A 14,555-nucleotide genomic window follows, 5' to 3' on the forward strand; every position below is an offset into this window, starting at 1 on the left:
CCTGCAAGCAGCATTTTTCTCTCTGCAGTTACTGTATGTGCAGAAACCACACGGACCCCATTATAGTCCATGTCCATGAGTTTCCTCTGGTAATCACTTTTTTATGCTTATAGGTTTCCATTCGGAGGGTCCTTAAGTCGACTCCCCAAATGGAAACCCATCCACAGATGTGAAGCAGGCCTAAGCCTAATAATAAACTAACACTTGCTAGTTCTATAGGGGTTTTCTTTGCAGCAGTCACATTATATACATTTCAGACAAGACTAACAGGATTACAATAGAAGTTAACACTAGAGATGAGCGAGTAATATTCGATCGAGTAGGTATTCGAACGAAAACTACGGTATTCAAAATACTCGTACTCATTTGAATACTATCGCTATTCGCAGTAAAGATTCAATTCAGAACCAGCGTTGATTTGTCGAATGCTATAGCAAGGGAAACCTACTTCCATAAACATAAAAGACATAGAAAAAACATATAACAGTGCTGGGCCACACACAGAGCTGCAGCACATGTAACATTTGAGGTTTGCCACAGCCACCTGCTAGCACTAGCTAGGTAGGAATTCCCTGGGTAATTACTAGGGGAGCAATTTTAAGGAAAGCCCTACCTAGCTAAGACAGAACTCTGGCAAACTAATTTTTTGCACTGACATGCACAAAATGCAAGTGAAGTTTGAGGCTAGAGCACTGGGCATCCAAACCAGCTTCCTTAAATGGAGGGAAGGCGGGACCGATCAGCCAGGCCAGGTGCTCAAGCCAGATGCCGATAGGCCGACACCAGTGTCAGACAGCAGACTGACCACGCCTATCGGCTGCAAGGGGATTAACCCCATGCATGCTGGACTGAACAGTTACAGTGAAAGAGACTGTGACCCTGATACCATGGCCGCACCTGCTGCACAGTCCTAACACTAAGCCTGTCTGTCTTCCTTTATATACTGCATTTCCTGCTCATTCCTTATCCACTCTCTATAGATTTATAGAAAGATTAGTCATCTGAGTCATGGGACCTGAAGCCAGGATGGCTAGAGCAGGAATATTCACAGTGAAAGTCATTTTAGTAGGGATTCTGGGAAACTGACTGTTAAAGAGATTCTACCATTAAAAAACTTTTTTCTGTGGATAAGACGTCGGAATAGCCTTTAGAAAGGCTATTCGTCTCTTACCTTTAGATGGGATCTCCGCCGCGCCGTTCCTTAGAAATACCGTTTTTTACCGGTATGTAAATGAGTTCTCTGGCAGCGATGGGGGCGGGCCCTAGTGCTGAAAATGCGATGAGGGCATCCCACTGCTACTTGAGAACAGGCTCCAGCGATGCCTCTATCTTCTGCTGGATTATCCCCTTCTTTCTTCGGCGGCGTGACCTCTGTCGGCTCTGACACTAGTAGAGCCGACTGCGCATGCGCGCAATTACGGCCTCGGAGCTATGGCCGCGCATGCGCAGTCGGCTCTACTAGTGTCAGAGCCAACAGAGGTGACGCCGCCGAAGAAAGAAGGGGAGGATTCAGCAGAAGATAGAGGCGGCGCAGGATCCTGTTCTCGAGCAACAGTGGGGGCGCCCTCATCGCATTTTCAGCGTTGAGGCCCATCCCCATTGCTGCCAGAGAACTAATTTACATACCGGTAAAAACCGGTATTTCTAAGGAACGGCGCGGCGGAGATCCCATCTAAAGGTAAGAAACGAATAGCCGTTCTAAAGGCTATTCCGACGTGTTAGCCACAGAAAAAAGGTTTTTAATGGTAGAATCCCTTTAAGGGTAGAAAGAGAGATTTCTCTGACAGGATATATCATTTTGTTTCTTGGAGTGTAGGAGGAAGCCAGAGAACCAGAGGAAACCAACGCAAACACAGAAAAAAACATACAAACTCCATAGAGAGGTCGTCCTTCCAGACTGCAGTGCTGCAATGCAACAGTACTAACCACTGAGCCACTATACTCAGAAATAAAATAGAGTTGTAATACACCACACACATAAACACTCTACAATGAGCTCACGTGTTGCAATGACGTGTTTTTGCTGCTTAAAATTTCAGCAAAACATTTTTGTCAATATAAAAAGCCTTCTCTGTCCTGGGCTCCAGCCCTCATTAGCAGATAATTATCATGCTCCGCACAAACATCCAGACAGAAGTAAATAATGGGATTTGTACTCTGCCGCTGAGACATCAAGCACAACATGACAAAGGTCCCATTTATTAATGTTTATGGTCTTACTGCTGACACCAGGATGATCCCTTCCTGTAATTTCTCAGGCCATAACATAGTTATTGATAGCGCGCCACATAGATTTATAGACCTTTATATACACATGTGCTGTCAGGCCTGAAGGAATGGACATGGATGGTTTCATTGATCGCATTACTGAGACATGTCGCTGAATGTGTAGATTGTCCCTGTCCCATCCTGCAGTGACATGAATCATTTCTCTTGCAGCAGCCTGGAATATATTGTATTTTCTAGTTTACGTCTTTCTTTTCTTTAGCTTGTGCTTATTGTTTTATTTAGCAAATAGGAGTTTTCTCGTGTCATTGAACTGCTTCTTAGAAGCTGAAATCACTCTTTCGCTGGGGGCCCACGTGGCGTAAATGCAGCGGTTTATGGTAACAATGTACTGCGGGAAAAATCGTCATACTTTGCTGCTGCGGATTTTACATGGGGCCTTAGTTTTTGTGTTTAGGACAGGTTTTCCTGACATTTGATGGTTGTTGCTAGTCAATTTAGGAATATAAGTAAAAGGAGCAGAGCTGCAGTACCCTAGAACCACCACTATACAGCAGATGGGGCCACATCTCCACTCCTATTACTTGAATAGGACTATTCTCCTCCTTGTTCACTGCAGGAACAGCTGGTCTGTATGAGGTCTGAGTACTGTACCTGCACCGATCAGATACTGATGACCTATCCTATGGGCAACAAAAAGGGGTTTTCCAAGAAAAAAAAAAATCATTTTTCAAAAAAGGTCTGTTAAAGCTATTAATTGGTTAATAAGTCCACCCAAATACCTTTAGCGGTGTTTTGAGTGATTGTTGGGGATGTGAGCTCCTGATGAAGAAGAAGGACGCCCCCATTGCTGCCGAGACCTCATTAGCATACCAGTAAGTACCGGTATTTCTAAGGAACGGCACGACAGAGACCACATCTAAAGGTAGGAGACGAAAGACGAATAGCCTTTCTTAAGGCTATTCCGACGTGGTAATTAGAAAAAAAAGTTGCTTTAATGGTAGAATCCCTTTAAGCCACATGCACACAGCAGTGAGTCTGCATGCACACATCTAAGTGTGCCATCCTAGGTATCTGGGCAGGTCCTGTCCCTGCTCAGTTTCATTGGAACTGAACGGATTAGAAGCCCCCTAGAGGTAAGTGCAGAACAGAATGCATTCAGATGACACTTGGATATCACTCAGCATGTCATCTGACTGCATTTTGCTGTGCACGGGGTCTATTAAAAACAGACAAAACTATCAGTTGTTAATGCAATGTATGGCTAAGGCCCCACGGGACGATATGCAGTGCTAAAGCGCTGCTAGAAAAACTGCGGTGGGAACGCATTGCGGTTCTTCCTGCAGCGCTTTAAACACAAAGCGTGACCATGCTGCGGTTTTTACCGCAAAGTGGACATGGGATTTGCATGAATCCCATCCACTTTGCAATTACTGTAAAATGCCACCATTTTTCCCGTGTCGTTTCCACTGCAGGCAAATCGCAACTTATTTGACCTGTGTGTCCCCGACCTATAGGTGATTTTTATTTGCAGCTTTCTGGCCCTGTGTCAGTTTTAAATTAGTGTTTTAACTCATTTTTACATTTGTGAGTAACTTTTTTTTTACCCATTCAGCCATTTTTTATGTCAGTGAAACAAACAAACAAAAAATTACGTTAAAAGTTGATCCCGTACAGGACAAGTCCGATATTTTATTAGATGTTATTCACTGTGAGTTAGCAAAAACTGACATGTGTATGTCCATGTGCATTATATATGTCTGTATATACATGTTTTTGAATAGGGAACACTGTATACTACTTGTCAGGCTGGTTACTTTATCAAATAAAATGACATTAAAACCGATATACGTAACATAAAAGAAACTGACAAACTTCTCACTTCCTTGTGAGGAGAAGCTGGAGTGAGGTTTCCCCAGAAGGCTGGGTGTGTCTGGGGAGGAACATAATACAATGGAGGAGGGTGCTGTGTCATTCACTACTAGGCCTCAGCGTTGTGGACATGTTACTAGGCGACAGCTCCCTATCCCAGCCGTGTAGAGTGAGCGGCCGCTGTGCTTGTGATCAGGACAGGACACATTACATCTGGTAAATAACATTACTACCGTATATTCTTATAACGTGACATTACTTCTTCTGTCTTTTCGTGCATTTCTGCCTTCTATTATATTTCGGAGTATTTTTAGCATTGGCTGCAGATTGGGCAATAATAATAATAATACTTGTGAGGGTGGATTGCTCAACTTAACCACTTTATTCAGTGAAAGCGCGGTTCTACAAGGACGACTGCTAAGTGCACGTCTATCCGTAAATGGTTCATGGTCTAGGTGTAGTTCAGGTTATTGCAGCTGTAATATAGCATGTGCCTGTATTAGGGAGCCTTCACACGGAGTAAACGCATGTGTATTTTTGCAAAATACACATGTAAAAATACACGTGTAAAAATAAGACTCCCGTTGACTTCAATGATATTTTTTACACGTGTAAAAATACGCCTGTAAAATGTCATTGAAGTCAATGGGAGTCCTATTTTTACACGTGCATTTTGCAAAAATACACGCGCGTTTACTGTGTGTGAAGGCTCCCATAGCGGTATGAACCTGGCATTGGGCTGCTTTCACACACAGTGGTTATTTATGTCACTGGAATTTTGTACTGGATTATTTTTGAGATTTTTTATGCATTTTAAAACGCCAAAAAGAGTGGTGTAAAGGAGCACCCCTAAGGGCTCATTCACAAGGCTATTCAGGTGCTGCTACTCGTTTTTGAAAAGACCCCCCCTCCCCGTTTTTATTAAATATTGGTGAAACTGATATGTAAATGAGCCTCTCCGTGCACCTTGGGAATTTCCTCAAGCCACCGTGCACCCCCCTGCATCATACCTTGATAACGCTCCCTCCTTTGCTTGTGCTCCTGTGATGCCCTCCTCCTCTGTAGATGTAACCGCCATTTTTGTAGCCTCGTAACGCATTGAAATCTCGCGCATGCACAGTAACGATCCCTTCTGAGTGCTACTGCACATGCCCGAGCGCCATTTTCTTGTGCAAAAAATGGCAAATCAAATGTAGAGTCAAAAAAGGGCCATGTTACAAAATTGCCCCACAATTACACCAACTTACACACAAACACAGACAAAAAGTGTGTATTTTACTAACTGAAACCTGTAGACTTTTAAGCCAGGTGTGAGCTGTGGGTGAAAAGACTTTGTATTTTTATTGTTTTTGGCATTTTTCATATTACTTAACCTTGGTATTGTTTTGTTAGGGCCCCTTCACACTGAGTTTACGCTCCGTGTATTCTGTTCATTTTACACGTGTAAAAATACACGTGTAAAATGTAGTTAGCCATTGAGTTCAATGGCTTTTTCGTATAATGCACGTCTTTTTGCGCGCGCATCTGGGCGGGCGCAAAAAGACGTGCGCAGAATGACGCGCGTTATACGAACAAGCCATTGAACTCAATGGCTAACTACATTTTACACGTGTAAAATGTACAGAATACACGGAGCGTAAACTCCGTGTGAAGGGGCCCTTAAATTGCTCCTCCTTTCTCATAAAAACATATTTATCAAACAGAACAAGCACGTTTTTGGTGAAATTCACCAAAAATGCACCAGAAATTGCAACTTTTCCATTATTTGCACAGGCACACTGACCACCTAAGATGTATCAAAATCTTTGGAAGTGCCTAAGAATAATACTTACAAGATCTGAACGAATTTTAACCGTAAACCATGAATTTTGTCTGTCTACAACATCTCCTGAGTCTTAGTCTTGTACTTACTGCCATCCTACCCTATATAAATACATTATAGACCATTAGTAATGTGAGTTGAATGTTCCCTGGATTAATGGGTAACTATAGCGTAAAACTACAGTACTATAAATCAATTCTAGTGCTTTGCCCCCTATCCCTGTCATTGAGCGCTGACCCGTGTGACCCAACAAGGAAGACAAATAAAGAAAAACTTCTATTTTCCTGTTGTAGTTTTTTTTTTTAAACTAAGAACATAATAATAAATACATATTTCGCCTTATCTAGAGCTGCTCACTCGTCTTCGACGTCTCATAATAACTCGGACATCTAAAACATTATTTTGCCATACTGTAAATTCGGTAAGAAATCATAATAAGTCCAAAGTGATCAGTGGTTGGCAGATCTTCACGGCACTGGGTACTATTGCAGTGCTCCCTGCGCCAATCCATCATTAGCACATAGCACATAGCTATAAATCACTTATTTGTTCTAGCTGTTTGCCATATAATTGGTATTAGAGGTATATGTGTAGAGTGCCTCTTATATCATCTGAGACGGCCTCCAAGAAAGCAAATGTATATATGTGATGGCTCACTGATTAAAATATATGGGTAAGGAAAGCTTGTCTTCTGGGACGCAGCCTCTACACTGGGTTTTTCTCTTTTTATGTGCAAACATAGTAAATGACACACATTTTACTGTTCTTGTTTTCTGATTTTATGTTTTTAACTGTGTATAATCTAAATGAGTAGGTCTCAGCCTATGGTACGTATAGCACACACCACACAGGTGGTACATACCATGGCTAGGAACCAGTGCTCTGGAAGTGGTAGATGTAGTGAGTGCTCGGACTCTGAGGCTACTGGGGGGCTAGCGCCACCCAAGACCCCTACCATCTTCAAATATTTAGGCACAGTGGCTGCCAAGTCAGCCATCAGACATTGGTTTAGGGTTAATGGAGTGGGTTCCCTCAACAACAGTGAGTAGTCTTTGATCTATGATCTGATGAGTGAAAAAACAGTCAAAAGCTAAAAGACCCTCAGAACTTTAGAGTGTGCCCCCACAAGCAAAAGGATTTACCATATATACTCGAGTATAAGCCAGCCCCCCTAATTTTACCTCAAAAAAACTAGGAAAACTTATTGACTCAAGTATAAGCCAAGGGGGGAAATGCAGCAGCTGCTGGGAAATTTCAAAAATTAAAATGGTCGGAGTTTTTGGGTGCAGTAGGTGCTGGGGAAGGGGAGGGGGTGTTTTGGTTGTCTGTCTGCCCCTTCCTTGAGCTTGAGGACTGCTTTCCCCCCCCCCCACGTGGAATTCAGCCTGGCTGACTATAGGGTATCTGCAATGCTCCTATTAACCCCTTCCCGACGGAAGAGGAGCACTGCAGATCCCCTATATTCAGTAGCTCGGGCACTCTCAGACACAGGGATACCTAATGTGTTTGTGTTTCACAGTCACTTTCTACTTTTATATGTTTTCTAGGGAAAGGAGGGATTTACAACTTTTATTTATTTTATTTTTTTATGATAGTTTTTTAAAACTTATTTTCTTTTTTCACTATTTCATGGGAGATTCTATACATTACTATTGCGGCTGGTCATAGACCCCCCCGAAAAAAAAAAAATAGGATAAAATGTTTTTTTTTTTTCTTGCTTGGCTCGAGTATAAGCCGAGGGGGGCTTTTTCAGCACAAAAACTGTGCTGAAAAGCTAGGCTTATACTCGAGTATATACAGTAATTGGTGCATTATGCACACTAGTTTTTCTTTTGCCCTTGAGATCATGAGCAGGAACTGTCAATTGGATGGAACTTTTTTCATGAGGGAGTACTTGGATTAGGTCCTATTTACATCAGCATTTTGGGAGTCTGCTTGGGGACCCCCCAAACAGAAACCTATATACATTAAAAAGCGCTTCCCTGGGAAATCGGATGACCCCATAAACTATAATTGGGTCCGTTAGGTTTCCATACTGCAAGCAGCACTATTCTCTCCACATATTTCATACGGATACCACACGGACTCTATTATAGTCTATGGGGTGCTTGTGGTTTCCTTAGGTAACCGCTTTTTAATGCATGTAGGTTTCCGTTCGGGGGTCCCCAAGGGGACTTCCTGACCGGAAACCCGAACGCTGATGTAAAAAGGTTAAGAAACATTGATCTACTGATCTACATAATGTGATAATATAAAAGTGTGTAATAGTGCATACATGTGAAAAATTAAAAAACCTATCTCTTCATTAGTGTAAAGGATTATTCAATTTCAGTGAAATAAGGATGTCCATTTTGAGAATGCATTGGATTCAACGGGTCTATTCACATTTCCCTTTTTTTTGACGGTCCATTTTTAAAGGCCGTCGTGTGGCCATTATTCACTGTCAGGTGATTAAGGGCCATCCGTGGACTTGCAGGACAGACACGGCCATTTTTCATAGACGTATGCCTTTGATGGCATATTTGTTTGCAGTCTTAAGCTTTGGTCTGTTCCCATAGACCCAATTGTTAATAACGAAATGACAAAACGACAGAGCTGCATGGAATCGCGTCGGTGGCCTATAGTATTTCTATGCATTTATTTCTATATGTGAGAATTTCTATACATGGATCAATGTGAAATAAACTACTATTTGTTCTTTTTAGGACACAACAAAATGTCTGATGACCAAAATCTGGAGAAGTTCTTAAAGGAAGTGGATGAAATCTGTAAGTGGAAAATAATTATTCATTAGATAATCATTTACAATTTTATGGCCATTTGCAAGACTGTGGCCATTGTAGGAAGAGCATGGACAAAGAACTATATTATAATATAACTGGTGGATACTGAATATAGTCTTGTATGCCACAGTATACATCAGGGGTAGGTAACTTTCGGCACTCCAGCTGTTGTATAACTACTACTTCCACCTAGGTGAGCCCCATATTGAAGGGGGCACAACTAGCTTTTCACGAATACCTAACATACATGGCACCCAAGGCAGTTTTTCCTGCTTAACCTTTTATACATTACCTCAATCTCACACTTGGAATTTTGATTCTAGTAGAGACTATTTGGCATGAAATTAATTTTACACCACTCGGTAGAGTTTTCCGTCCTTCAGGCCTTCCGTGCCTAGCCACTAGTCCATCCATCCATATACCTTGTTATTCTCTGTAGGAAATTTCATAAGAAATTCCCCTCACTACTTAGGCTGAGTTCAGATGGGTTTTTTGGTCGGGATATTGATACGGAATCCGCATCAAAATCCTGACCCAAAAAAAGTCTCCCATTGAAATCAATATGTTCCACTCGTGGAAAAAAGAAGCTACATGTTCTTTCTTCAGGCGTATTCCACGGCTGAGCCGGCTTGAAGACACTCCCTCCTGACTAGGCCCATTCATTTGGGCCTAATCTTGAGCGGAGTGCCGCGACTGGATGCCACCAGTCGCTGCTACCAGTTTTTTGGTCTGTGTCAAATTCCGGATCAAAAACCCCCAGCTATGAACTCAGCCTTACACGCTCTAAAATCTCTTCCATCTTCCTAATACTCTTGTTAATCTACTTTCCAAAATCTACTCTGGTATTGGCCAATCCCTGTTTTTATTTTAATAGAGGAAGTGATAGGAACCGCATGGTCTAAAATGGTGTCCTCCATGATTCTGTCTAGGAAAGCCTTGGAAATTCTAACATTATAAGGTGTGGATCAGCAATTTTTTTTTAAATTTTTTTTTTGATTGTGTAAATGAAGGTAGTCTACCAGCACCAAAATTGCTTCTACATGCTGATGCAGGGCTGGTTATTAACATAGTGAATATACCCAATTTTACCAAAGTGCAGTCTTGCTACACAGAAATTTTACTTTTATTCCATGAGTAGGGTTGAGCCGATCTTGAGATTTCAGGATCGATTTTAAAATCCGATTTCCGATCATTTTCCAGTCGACTGTGATTGTTAAATTTGCTCGATTGACGATCGGGATCCGATCTTTCCCGATTGTTCAACCCTATTATTAATATATACATGAATGGGGTTGAGCCGATCTTGAGATAACCTCTGACGTCGATCCCGCTGGAAAAATCGGGATCGGAATTCCGATCGTGATTGTGAAATTTGCTCCATTGCCTATCGGGATCTGATCTTTCCCGATCGCTCAGCCCCATTATTAATATATACATGAATGGGGTTGAGCCGATCTTGAGATAACCTCTGACCTCGATCCCGCCGGAAAAGATCGGGATCGGAATTCTGATCGTGATTGTGAAATTTACTCGATTGCCGATCGGAATCCGATCTTTTCCGATCTCGATCGCTCAACCCTATCCATGAGCTGTTTGGTGTACCCAATTCATAGCTGTGCCTACCAGATCACCCATTTTTTGCCTGTAGTCACCACCCTAATATAAAGATTGATAGGTTCTGATCTGTGTTGACCACATGTAAAAAACAGATATTCCATCCACAACCCTGGTCCTCGGATTTGCTTAAGGAGTAAAAGTTGATGTTTCTGGGCAAGATGGCACTGTGACACAAGGAAAGTCTGTTCACTATGTCACTGATGGCACATACAACTGTGTAACCATGTACATAGTAAACAGACTTTGCTTGTATCACAGAAGTGATTTTGGGGTTGGTAGACGCACTATATAGTAGAATCCCTTTTATATTTTTCTACAACTATGCTATAAAAGAGGAATCAGGTGGGAGCTTGAGATAAAACAGGACCCGGACAACTTTAACCCTTTAAACAAATAACCAGAGCTTTGTAGAATTTTCCTTTCACTTCTGTGGATAGACATTGTTCAGACTTCTGAATGTAAATGAACTCAATTTACATTTCACTTCTTCTCCGCAGCCGATATTTTGCAAAGTCTGAACTCTGAAGACACGTCTTCTCAAGAAAGGGCCATCTTAAGAGCTGATCAAAAACTTGCTATTTTGAAGGACAAGGAAGAAAACCAAGATGGAATCAGAATCAAGACTGACAGAACACTTCTTAATAAATCTCCCAATTCGACTCTTTCATCTGTAAGTGCTCCATATTTTCTAGTCATGATACAAACCCTTAAAATCTATTTTGCTTCTCAAGGTGACCATACACGTAACAGTAAAGTGAGACAAACTTGCTCATTGAATCGTGACTTCAGATGATCCTCTGATCCTCTCTCATCTCAACAGATGATCCTTTGTTCTCATGGGGGATAAGCCACTGACACCGGTGTCTGGCAACACCATACTCCACTCTCTCCATTGTAAACTCATACACATTCGGCCTAGCAAAGTATGCATGTATATGAGGTGTTTATGGGAGATAGCTGTTGGCCAAACAAGCAGTCAGCTATTAAACGTGTATGGCCAGCCTTAATAGTCACTTGCATTTATTGTTATTTGTACAATGTATATGTAGTGTCAAAGGGTTTTAAAGGGATTCTATCATTGCGAAAACTCATTTTTAACTAAGCATATATTTGCATATCATTTAGAAAGGCTATTCCACACATACCTTTTGTTTGTTAATCTCCTTGGCCATTTTTGAATTAGCCTGCTTTTATTGACATGATAATTAGCAAGCAACGAGCATCAGAAGTTCAGTAAGCACTGTGTGCTATGTGTACCCAGGAGGAGGTTGCTGCTGCTGGTGTCTCATTAGCCTCCCTGCTCTCACCTCTCACTCCTGGTTTTGGCTCAAAAAAACCACAACAAAATCTGCAACAAGAAAAGCTGCGCTTCCGCAACGTCGGACCTCAGCCTTAGTATAAGGCCTCATGCAGTGGCATAACTACCATAGTAGCAGTGGTAACAGCTGCCACAGGGCCCGACACCTTAGGGGGGCCGGGCCCCCTCAATAGTTAATATGCCAAAAAAAGAAATAAACAATAAATTTTACTTTAAAAGGCCCGAGGCCACCTAAGGTGTTGGGTTCTGGGAGGGGAAGAGCCTCAGCGAGTGTCCTGACAGTGGGGGAGGGGCAGAGACATCATGCAGGAAAAAAAAGAGCCGGGATGGAGTGAGCAGCGCTGAGTGAGTGAAGCCTGGTGAGTTTAACCTTTGTGTGCAGGGTAGGCTGTCAGCACACAGTACTGTGCTGGCAGCTGCCTGCTGCCTGGGGATGAAGGGGTCATTACAGTACAAAATACTGTGCTACAGGGGCCACTATGGGGCATAATACTGTGTGCATGGGCCACTATAGGGTATAATACTGTATACAGCAGCCACTATAGGGTATAATACTGTGTGCAGGGGCCACTATGGGGCATAATACTGTGTGCAGGAGCCACTATGGGGCATAATATTATGTGCAGGGGACACTATGGGGCGTAATACTGTGTGCATGGGCCACTATAGGGTATAATACTGTATACAGCAGCCACTATAGGGTATAATACTGTATACAGGAGCCACTATAGGGTATAATACTGTGTACAGGGGCCACTATAGGGTATAATAATGTGTGCAGGGGCCACTATGGGGGATAATAGTGCCTGCAGGAATGCAGAGGATAAAGGGGCGGTCAATCAGGGGCTTTGGAGGGGGTGGGGCATTCAAAGGTTCGCCAGGGGGCCCCGCAATTCCTAGTTACACCACTGGCTCCATGGGACGATGCGCAGCACTTAAGCACTGCGGGAAAAAGTGTGCAGGAACGTATCATTGTTCTTCCCACAGCGCTTTAAACAGAAAATTCTAAGAGTTTTCCTCTGCGGACTTTCTGTTACCATTATATCTACGGAGTTTCCATATATATAATTGACATGCTGCGATTTCCAAAACTGTGTGGGTTTGGAAATCACAGCGTGTCTGCGCTGTGGCTTTTACCGCAAAGTGAGCATAGGATTCGTATGAATCCCTTCCACTTTGCAATTACTGTAAAACACCACGATTTTTCCACAGGCAAATTGCAGCATTTCCGACCTGTGGGGCTCCAGCCTTAGAGAGGTTTTCAGGCACAAAGCAGCCACATGTTTAGTGCATTGCGTTTTGATTCAGAATCATATACTCTATGAAATACTAAGTTGTATGAAAAGTTAGCGACCATTTAAATTAGTACAGTCTTATACAGGAAGATTTAACTTGGGAACAAACAGTAAGTGGTAGAATATTCACTAGTATGGGACGGACTATTTGTTACTATTTGCAGCGGATGATCATTATCTGTACCAGCTGCCTCCCACCGCTTCCCCCGATGGATCAGAGGTCGTGATGAAAATTGGATATAGAAAAAGTAATGCCATCCCAATTTCCAGATAGAACAGCCTACAGCATTTAACAATAAAAGTAATAGAGAAGGGAATATTACAGTATTAGGTTATGTATTATGTTATTACATTCATGTGTGGTGTACAATTGCTTGTTTAAGGTGGATTAGTATACGGCTCCGAAGGCAGCCGCCGCCGCCATGAATACCGCTCTGATTACTTTCTGAATTATAATCAGAGCTGAACTGTGTCAGAACCGGATGCATCAAGATCTAAGTACTGCTATATTTATAGGAATAGGTAGAAATCAACTATTTAACCCATTCTGCAAAGTCTGAGAATTTATTATTAATTACATTTCTTTATTTGTCCTTTCCTTTCATGCAATCAAGAAGTCTGAGATGAGTCAAGGTAAGACCATGGGCTGATAGTAGGGCTGGAAGGGATTATCCAGGGGCTATTGTATGCTATTTGTAAGCTATTCATAGATCACTGAGGGAGAAAATTTAAAAATGTAAGAACTGGAAAAATGAGATTCTTCAATAAGAAAATGCATCTGAATTATTGTTTCTAATTCACCGAGGGGCACAAAAAGGACTAAAATAGAACTTTTATTAAATATACTTAAAATGTTGCAACATCATATAAAACATTACATATAATAGAATAAAAATAACCCCACACCAGGTATACAAGATGATAAGGATGGTCAGAACAAATCTAGATGTCTCCTACATCCAATGACCAGATAAACATATCTTATACGTCCAAACATAGCAAATTGATATTGTAATTGATAATAGAGGCAGTGTTGTTAAAATTATGGGTGCTGTTAGTGCTCTCCCTTATTGGGATTAGGTGAGTCTATACAGATTGGGAGATATTTACATTGACCCGATTGCAGTTTTGTTTTTGTTTTTTTAAAGCACCACATATATTATCTCATCTGAGGTACAAAAATCATGACTCCTGTTTTCCGGAGCTCAGCTCCATTCCCTGCTGCTGCTGAACCATGTGACCAATGAATAGGGAAGAGGACAGAGCACCCATGAAGGCTGCATACCTCCCAACTGTCCCGATTTCCGCGGGACAGTCACGATTTGGGTGACATGTCCCGCGGTCCCGGTTGGAGGGAGGTATGTCCCGATTTCAACTCAGATCTGCGTCCAGAGGGCCTGTGTCAGCTCCTCGCTTCGCTGCTGCCTCCGGCTCCTGGCTTGTAGACGCGATGTACAAGCCAGGAGCCGGCGGCAGCGGCGAAGCGAGGAGCTGACACAGGTCAGCTACTCGCTTCAGCCGCATGTGTCAGCGAGAGAGAGACGCAGCGGCGAAGCGAGCACGCGAGCAGCTTCAGCCGCGTGTGTCAGGGAGAGAGGCGGGCAGCGGCGAAGCGAGGAGCT

The 14,555-nt window shown here is 42.5% G+C and overlaps 1 protein-coding gene across 1 annotated transcript in view; it reads left to right on the top strand.

The window, feature by feature from the left end:
* The first annotated feature begins 4,294 nt into the window (after positions 1–4,294).
* TTC12 (tetratricopeptide repeat domain 12) overlaps positions 4,295–14,555 on the top strand; it is a 57,817-nt gene continuing 47,556 nt past the window's right edge. Inside the window, exons 1-4 of the mRNA XM_075279674.1 lie at positions 4,295–4,314; positions 8,626–8,688; positions 10,818–10,990; positions 13,548–13,566. Coding sequence (XP_075135775.1) covers positions 8,637–8,688; positions 10,818–10,990; positions 13,548–13,566 — 244 coding nt within the window. The 5' untranslated portion in view covers positions 4,295–4,314; positions 8,626–8,636. The remainder of the gene's footprint in view (positions 4,315–8,625; positions 8,689–10,817; positions 10,991–13,547; positions 13,567–14,555) is intronic.

This window comes from Leptodactylus fuscus, chromosome 6 (genome assembly GCF_031893055.1).
Source record: "Leptodactylus fuscus isolate aLepFus1 chromosome 6, aLepFus1.hap2, whole genome shotgun sequence".
Classification (NCBI taxonomy): domain Eukaryota; kingdom Metazoa; phylum Chordata; class Amphibia; order Anura; family Leptodactylidae; genus Leptodactylus; species Leptodactylus fuscus.